The following is a 9,830-nucleotide window of genomic DNA, read 5'->3' on the forward strand; positions in this document are numbered from 1 at the left end:
TAGAGAGCCTGCAGGAGCTGCTGAGAGAGCAGGTGGAGAACTACTATGGCATGCCGGGACAGAGCTGCTCCGAGCCCGCCAGCCCCACCTCCAACTGCTCCGATGGCATGGTAAGGGACAGCTCTGGTACTCACCCAGGCACCCCTATCTTTCCCCACACTCCTTATAGGTCCTTTAAGCCAGGTGTGGCAGCTAAATGTTCAGTGATTATTTTGTTGGCAGTTGGGGATGGGATGGTAGTGGCTGTAAGACAGATGTTCTCCACCTTGGCTGCACATTAGAATCACCTGGGAATCTTTTTAAAATCCTGATTTCTGGGCCTCGTCCTCTGGAAATTCTGTTTCTTTGTTATGGGGTGGGGCCACAACATTAGTAACAAAGAAACAGAATTTCCGGAGGATGAGGCCCAGAAATCAGGATTTTAAAAAGATTCCCAGGTGATTCTAATGTGCAGCCAAGGTGGAGAACCACTGCTGTAAGAGAAGAGAGATGCCACATTTGGAAAGATGCCAGGAAACAGCTGTTAAACAGGACTTTCCTTTGACTTCCTAGCAGGTTCTAGCTGGGCATTGCAGGAGAGAGTTGTCCTGGGGCATAGGTGGCTGTGAAGGATCAATCACATATTTCACTATCACTCAGTTTATTTCCAAAATATACCACCAGTGGACCCTGTCATACACTAACATCTAAGGATATCTCTTTCAAGCTCCCACTGCCCCACAGCTTGTAACTTAATGAGGAATCGGAAAGACATGTATGGGCTGCGGTCCCTGCTCTGCTGAGGCCTGGCTGGAAGGAGATGTTGACGCATTCTTTACAGAGGGCGTCTGCTCCAACACTGCCAGGTTTTAATGTGTTTTTGCCCTGGGAAAGTGTTCTCTCTCTGAATTAGTGTGGCTTCCTTCTACTCCAATCCATTTTGCATGGTTAACCCAATGCACATGGCTGCTGAACTCCACCCCCTCTCCCCCTGGCTGCTGCTTTCCTCTTGTCCAAGCACAGAGATTGACCTCGGTGCCCTTGCAGTTTGGTGGGGCTAACCCTTCCTAAATCAAGGCAATGAAGGTGATTGACAGTGGTCAGTTTAGGGAGCTTGGTGGGCAAGCCCTGCCTTACTCTAGAGCAGAGAATTTCTTGCCAAGACCTGAAAACAAGCTTCTTCTTTTGTGTCTTATATTACAGCCTGAATGTAACAGCCCTGTCTGGTCCAGAAAGAGCAGCAGTTTTGACAGCATCTACTGTCCTGATGTACCAAATGGTAAGAATTGATGGCTTCAGAAGAGTTTAAAGGCAAGTTCTCCTTCACAGTTAGAACTTGTCAAAGCAGTCCCTCCTTCCCCATAGTATCCAGGAAGGGAATAGATTAATGGTTCTTATGCAGAGTTCTTGGCAGAGCAAAAGGGACACACACACACACACGCACGCACACACGCGCACACACGTGCACACGCACACACTCATACACACACACGCACGCACGCACACACGCACATCTTGATACATTAGTGTATTAATGAACGTGTGTGTGTGGTACACACATGCACTTTTGCTTGCAATAGTACTAGAAGGACTTTTCACTTCCTACATTCACTGCCAATGAATTGCTTGATATTTGTTGAAAATTTCTACATCAGGCTTTCTGAGACCAGCTGACCCCTTGGTGTCAAAAGAGCTGAACTACGGTTTAAAGGGCAACAGCATAAACAAGGCTATACATTTGGGAATTTCTTTTTAATGATTTTCTCTTTGTATCCATAGTGTATGCCACAGATAAAAGCTCCTTATCCAGCCTGGATTGCTTATCCAGCATAGTGGATCGGATCACCAGCTCAGATCAGCCTGGATTGCCTCTGCAGCACCCGGCCTCTCTCTCCCCAGTTGCCAGCACTGATTCACAGCCGGCAACTCCAGGGGCTTCTAGTTCAAGGCTAATCTATCATGTGCTATGAACTAAAAATCTAGTTTCCACCAGTTCTGCCAGGAGGGCCTACAGAAAGAAGGATGCCCGAAGAGTCCAAAAGCAAGTCGACTCATATATAAAGATTTCCTTTCAGTTGTAAATTTGTACATATTATCTTGACACTTTATAAGAAATGTATTTAACTAAAAAGTGACCATTGCCATTAATACTTATATCTTTTCTCATCCTTCCTCTCCTCTTTCGGCTCTTTTATTCTTATTCTTTGCTTTAGATACTTAGTTCCAATAATATTATTTCTGATATGGAGCAACTTATTGAAGGTAGCTTGTTGCAATGCTTAAATTATATTTTTATTAATATTGCTTATCAAATATTATCTCTGGTGTTTAGATCTTTATTTTTTCTTCAAAACATTAGAACAGCTGGAAATCAGTTATAGGAAAATTTAAATATATTTAATGTTTTTATCCTTTGGTTATATAGTATTAAATAAAAATATAATAATACTGTTTAATGGTACATATTTTATCTTTTCTTACAAGAAATCCATCTTTTTAATGTAAGCACAAAATAGTCCTTTGTGGATAATTTCAAGATACAAGACATTTTGAAAATTCCACCATAAATAAAATTGTTTAAATGAATAAATATTTTGCTTCATGATTTTTTGAAAGAATACCCTTAATGGAATTAGCATAGTCATTGACATAACATCTTTAAGGTAGGACTGAAAATAACAAAGCAGTTGGCTTAGAGGATAAATCTGAATATTTACCATCTCATGGACTCAGTTTATGTCCCGTTGATGTCTCAAATTAAAAAAAAAAGCATGTTTCCATTTTTATAATATTTCAAGGGAGCCTGCTAAATAAAATTGTCCCTTTAAGTGCTGTACCATATAATGTCAGTTTGTGTGTGTGTGGAGGAAGATAGAAATTATTCAGGACAATAACATTTGCTTAAACAAAAAAGAACATTACATTATTTTAATACCTATAGTACATCATCAATCATGAATTAGGTAATATTTACTTTATCTACTTGCCTGAAAAAAAAAATCTTGATACATTAGTGTATTAATGTTTTCAATAAAATATTCAAAAGTATTGAACTGATTTTTTTTTTGTATTGTTCAAGTGCTGCTTTTAAGAAAACATACACAAACTATATAGTAAAGTGAACCGAACTGCAATTGGCTTCCTTCTTTTCACAGCCTGTTTGATCTTATTAAGCATAGTTTGCGTGTGTGTGTGTGTGTGTGTGTGTGTGTGTGTGTGGTGTGTGTGTGTGTGGTGGGCATGGGTCTTTTATTGTTCATCACTTAAGATGAAAAATAGAACAATTATGCAGAAAATTAGGTTGAGATTATCATTGAGATAATTTTCACAAGGTTATCATTGAGAGAAAGGAACAAGCAATATCGTTGAAGCATCTAAAGTAACTGTGCACAGAGAGCACTACAAATAACTGTTTCATCTTCTAACTTGGACATTAGTTTAAAATTGCCAAGGGTTTATAGGTATGTCTGTTAACCGAGCAAAGTGGCCAGACTCTGCTACAGCTTGCCAATCATACTGTTCTCAGAAAGGTTTTCCCTTCCTTCTGATGTGATTTTTTTCTTGAGTTTACCCAGTTATAAGACTTAAAAGAATAGAAATTATTCTATAAAGGGAGGGAGAAGGAGGAGGCTGAGTACAAAAAATAATGTAGCCACTGTCACTCTGTTGGCATCTGGTCTAGTATGGAATACTGGCTTTTAGCACACAGGCAAGTCTTTTTTGCCTATAATTTGGGAGTGTGAGGAGAATTTAAGAGAACACGATAGAGATTCACCTGTAGTTGCAACATGAATTGGAGTTATTCACTTTTTTTAGACACTGTGCTAGGTACATTTTTCTCCTTTCTATATTTCTATGGCAGGGGTAGGGAACCTTTTTTTTTGCCAAGGGTCATTTGAATATTTATAAAATCATTCACAGGCCATACAAAACTATCAACTTAAAAATTAGCTGCTATATTTGCTCAGACATTTAATTAACTTACCCCAAGTCCCTTGGCAGGAGCAGACCAATGATTTCTCGGGCCTTACAGGGCTCATGGGCTGGGTGTTCCCCACCCTTGTTCTATGGAAAGGTTGCAGTTTTGCTGTTGTTCTTAGTAAAGTTAGAATAAAAAGAACTATCCAAAGATCGGCTTGTTTTTTAAAGTTCAGTTTTAAAACACATTACCATACTGAGTTCTATTTAATAAAAGTAAGTAGAGAATATTAGGTAATTTTTAATTCAAGTGAATAAAAATTAACTTTCTTACCAAACCCCAGTTATTTCTATAACTGGTAGATGTGTTTGCTATTCTCAGTGGATATTATCATGCCTGAAAGTATTTAGTTAAGAGTTTTCCAACGGTCTGGATTTAATACAGGTGGTGATCAATGTATCAACAAAGACAATACTCAATACTCTCCCTGCCAGCTTGCTCAATCATCTCATTTTCAGTGCAGTAGCATTGAAGGCTGGTGTCTACTCAGAAACAGCTCAGCACAGCATGTCACTTGCAGCCATGCACACTGTTCTGACATGGGGACTTCAGAAATTGGTTCTCTAGTAGACCAGACACAGAAAAGTCTTTTCTTCTCCAAGGAAGTGGGGTGTGTGTGTGGGGGGGAGGAGTGATATTGGCAAAATAATCACATAAGGACAGGATTTTGTCATCTATAAATCCCCGAAGTGAGCTAGGCTGCCACTGACCCCTTATCAGACCACCTCACCTCAGCTGATGGAAAAATACAACCAACAGTCAAATTTCTAGGAGCAACCAGGTAAATGTTCTCTCTACTATCTACAAACCTGATGGGAAGGGGGATCTTAGGAAATAAGAGTGGAAAGAGACTCCTTGGAAATGCAAACTCACTGGGTTACATAGGACACTGTCCAGTGAGGTTATGGAAATGGGGAAGTACTATTTGGAAGCAAGTGGCTTTAGTTATGGTTAAGGTGTCTTGAGTGCTCCTATTTTTTTTTCTCATTTGAAAGATGCAAGTCAGATAAAATTAGTGGTTGTATTATACCCATAAGTTCTTTAAGATGGCATTTTTACAAATACTTAATCTGGGAATGGTATTCCTTGAAAATCTTTTTTTGGGTTATAACAATTACTAGGTTAAAGTAGTAATTTAAATATCTGCCTTTCAGAGATGGTATTTTTGGGAATGATGCTAGAGCAAAGCTATTTGTAACTTCAGAAAAGTCCTGCTCAAATGACAAAGTACCTCTGAAATATCACCCCTGAATGCTCCCACATTGTTGCAAAAAAACAAAAAAAACACTAAACATCAAATTTATCACCTTTAAGAATTCTAATTAGATACTTTAGTTGACTGCTGATTTAATTGTTTAATAATATGGTACATTTGCTGAGCAGAGATCTAGAATTTAATCCGAAGTCTAAACTATGTTTAAAATTACTAATGTATTCCACTCTTTTTCATTTTACTTGCCACATCTGTAAAATGGGTTAAATGACAGCTTATGATAAGATTTGCTGAAACCGGTTTGGCTCAGTGGATAGCGTCGGCCTGCAGACTGAAGGGTCCCCGGTTCGATTTTATATTATGTTAAAATATAAAAATAATCTTTTTGGAAAGAAAAGTAAACCTTATTTCCACTTATGATAATTTATTTCATTCAAAACTAAGTGGGAAATAATGATAAAACAGCAACTAGCCATATTGAGTACTTATAATGCAAACTAGAGGCGTGGGGGTGGTCCCTCAGCCCGGCCTGGTCCCCCTCACAATCTAGGACCCCTTGGGGGATGTCCAACTGCCGGTTCGAACATCCCTCTTGAAATCCGGGACTGCTGGCTCCTAACAGCTCACCTGCCTGCCTGCCTGCCTGATCGCCCCTAACCACCTCTGCCTCAGCCCCCGCCTCCGTGGCTTCATCCAGAATGACATCCAGAAGGTTGTTTGGCTGTCTGGTCTAATTAGCATATTATGCTTTTATTATTATAGATAAGAACATTTTTTTTGAGGCTTAAGGAGCTTAATAATTTGTCCAAGAGCAAATTATTTGGGCTGGCTATTTGGGCTTCTACACAGCACATGTTCGAGGAGACTCAGATAGAAGTTATAAGGCTTCTTATGACCTAACATTGGAAGTCCCAGAATATTGCATCTGCAGCATTCTTCTGGTCAAACAAATAACTAAAGCCAGCCTAGAATCACTGAGAAGCACATTAAACTTCCCTTTTCAATGGGAGAAATAGTAATTAATTTGTAGCCACATCTAATCTACCACAGTAACTAGTATACACTTGCTGTCTCTATTTCCTTACCTTTCACCTGTGCCACCCATTCACCAAAATCTGGCTTTGCTTCTGTCACCATCCATGGTCAAGACTCCTTCAAATCCATGAACTGTTCCTGTGCTGGGCAAGCTTACATCTCCAGCCCAGATGCCTTCCTTGATCTTTAGAGTTGTATGTCCAGCTGATCTTTAGACCTCAATGGTACCTCCAGCTAAACATGTTTAAATTAAATTAAACTCATGCAGCTCTGCCTGTCTCCCCTGCCTTTTAACCTGGCTCCTTTTCCACGTTGACTCTTCAGTGAATGATGTCACCAGTTATGTAAACATGAAACTTAGGACACACTTCTGATACTTCAATCTTCTTAACCTCTTGTCTAATTCATTACACAATTCTATGAATTTACTCTCCTAAATCCCTCTTAAAGCTCTACTCTCAATATAAACTATGGTTATCTCTATCCAGGAGTATTATAATATCCTCTTAACCTGTCCCCCTATGTTTTCTCTGGATCTTCCACTTCTGGAGACAAAAGTTTTCCTTTTCTCAGGCCATGTGGCTCAGGTGGGATTGACTGTACTTCCTGGCTCCAGAAAAGAGCAAGTCAACAGGCCTGACCTTGAGTATGTTCTCTTCCTTCGCCATAATGGTTGTTTCATAGATAGTCATGTGATCAAGTTGTTCCTTCAGTGACAATCCCTGGTGATAATATGGGATATTTTTTACTGTAGGTTGCCAGCTTGCATTTTCTCTCCAGGAGAGGAGATTCTGCCTAAATACAAAGCCAACATAGTAGAAAGCTGAGCTGTAATGCAGAGAGATGTATTCCTGGAAATATAATTAAGTATCTGTATCCTAAAATGCCTGAATACCTGCTCTTGACCATGCTTTCCAATTTTAAAGTCAATAAATAATTTTTGTCCTTAATCCAGTGTAAGTGGGAACTTTGTTAACTGAAACTGAAGGAATCATGCCTAATACCATTCTGATCTTTTCTGCCTATTCTAGCCAGAGAAATCAACTCAAAATATTCATCTGATCATGTCAATCACCCCATTTTCCTCTTATTTATTGTACATAGGTTAATGATAGACAAAACTTAATGTGACCTTCCAGTTTCTGCATGTCTATATCCTATCTATCTCTCTAGCATTTTCTCTTTCTAGAGGTAATGTCAAAACCCTGCTCTCTTCTCTCTGGACATATAAGGGACTTTTTATCCATCACCACATTCTCTCTTGCCAAAGCAGCTTTACAAATTCTCTCCATCTTCAGTCCTCTCCACCTTTAACTCATCTACTCAATTCCCAACCATCTTTTAGATCTCAACTCAAGCATTAATTCTAAGGCAAATTTTCCTTGAACTCTTTCACAGGATCATGTCTTTTTATTCTATGATCTCAAAATACTGTATACCTCTTCTATGTTGTATATCTCATAATTGCAATTATTCAGTAATTTGTGTGATAATTAACATTTGTTTCCTCCACCATGAAAAGCAAGGACCTGTTCTTGCTCAACCCTGTGTGCCCTGGACTATAGTAGGATATTTTGTGTATGTATATGAATGAATTTATATTATTGAAGCATTTGTTTTGAAAAGCATTCCCACTTTCCAAACTTTCTCCTTCATAGACTACTTTCTTAACACTATTTTTACTTTTCTACTGGTTCTCTAATTTTCTGCTTTATGTTAATTTCTTATACTGACATTTCTTATACTGGCCAATCTTTGTATATTTGTTTCTTAGGGTTTCATTGTGTGGCCTCTTTTCTTTTTGGTCTTCTGTGGACCTTTTCTACTTTCATAGCTTCACCTCATATGGTAGAGGTTTTTCTATCATTGCCTCATCCATACCTTTTCTAAGAGACACTGCTCCCCCACACAACCTTGATTGGCATGATTGATCTTTTCATTAACTGTTAATCAGTTAGAGATGGATATCTGAGTGGAAGACAAAAAATCCATAGATTCACCAACATTTATGAAATGCATAGTTTAATTGCAATGCATGAATTGAGATAAACAGATTCTTTTTACCAGAAATTCAGACTCAGAGAAGTAAATTACCATTTAATAGTGGGAACTAAACTGAAAGGAGGGGTTGATAGGTCATGCATAGACTGAAATTTTGCGGTAATATACAAGTTACGTAAACCAAAGAAGCCCATTGGTAGAGGGATAGAGTGAATTGAGCACCTACTATGTGCCCACTATTTGTAGTAGATCTAGAGCCTGGACAAAAGTTGAATGTGCTTCCCACTAATTCACCACTAGTTAGCTGAGGGAACTTAGGTAAGTTTCTGAAATTCTCAAAAGCTGTTTTCTTAACTGTAAATGTGGATAATAATACAATATAAATCATAGAATTTGTGAGGGTTGCATGATATAAGGCATATATATGATATCTGTAGCTTAGTGCCTAATATATAATGCTCAAAAATTATAATTAATGAAAGAAAGAATAATGGTTGAGACTTCATCATTTAAAATGAAGATTCATAACTGCCTGGTGTGGGGATCTTTGGAACTATCCTGATTGCAAGACATTCACTTGGCCCTTGGGCCAAATAAGATTCCCTTATTACTTGTTTTGAATCCTATGAATCCTATATATGAGCTACTTAAGTGTAGTTGTAACTAAAATAAACACATTAACCATCCTCCAAATATTAATCAGCAAGATTTTCTTAAGAAGGCCATTCAAAATTTTACTGGGCAACTGAACTTTTCTACCTTAATGGCAATCTCAACATGAACAAAATTGAACTCATCTTCTACATTCCCATTTTTGTGACATCAGATGCGTATGTGAGCATGCAAATTTAAAATAATTTTTATTTCTCTCATTTCCCTCAAAGCAATTACTTTAGTTGTTCAAGAACATAACATAAAAAGAATTGTAAAAAGAATAGTATTAATACCAATAGAAACAATTTGTATTTTCTTAATAAGCATAATTTTCCACACTGTAATTTATGAAATTAGTCTAATTTCTATAGTTTTGCCTACATTTAATGAAATATGGTTTCTTTTCTACTTAAAAGAGTTGTTTTGAATTGAACATCTTATAATCAATGGAATTTTAGGGTCAAGAAATGTTGACCCTAAGCAAAAGTTAAGGAAGGACATTTATTAAATACTTCTTTTATACAAGGAACTGGGTTTTACATGCATTATTAATTTTTATCACTAATAGATAAAAATAATTACTTCTACTGATGGAGTGACTGCTATCCCTGAAACAGCTTTCAGAGTCTCATATGCATAATATATAACTAAGCATATAAACAGTTCAATGATATGGGTACTACCTACTCCAGACTAGAGCTGATGAAGGGCTCACAGACAGAAAATAATGTACCATGATTAATTTATAAGTGAGTTTCTGGTAAACCTTCCACTTATGGATCTATACAGCAACTACAGAATTCAGTGAAAATTTGAAGCAAGGAAAGTATCTTCATAAAGCTACTAAAATCTTAAAAAATGGGACGTATTTTAGAGGGAAGGAGTGGGTGAGGAGTTAACAGATTAACCAAAGAACTTATATGCATACAATAGTCTGGAAGGGGAGTGAGAGTAGAGTGGAGGGGGCTC

The 9,830-nt window shown here is 37.8% G+C and overlaps 1 protein-coding gene across 1 annotated transcript in view; it reads left to right on the forward strand.

Annotated features, from left to right (window-relative positions):
* The window catches only part of MYF5 (myogenic factor 5), a 2,579-nt gene extending 380 nt beyond the window's left edge, over positions 1-2,199 (forward strand). Inside the window, 3 exon segments of the mRNA XM_006774712.2 lie at positions 1-110; positions 1,183-1,258; positions 1,759-2,199. The exon segment at positions 1-110 is cut by the window's left edge and continues 14 nt beyond it. Coding sequence (XP_006774775.1) covers positions 1-110; positions 1,183-1,258; positions 1,759-1,949 — 377 coding nt within the window. The 3' untranslated portion in view covers positions 1,950-2,199.
* Positions 2,200-9,830: the final 7,631 nt, after the last annotated feature.

Source organism: Myotis davidii, unplaced genomic scaffold, assembly GCF_000327345.1.
Source record: "Myotis davidii unplaced genomic scaffold, ASM32734v1 scaffold26, whole genome shotgun sequence".
NCBI lineage: Eukaryota > Metazoa > Chordata > Mammalia > Chiroptera > Vespertilionidae > Myotis > Myotis davidii.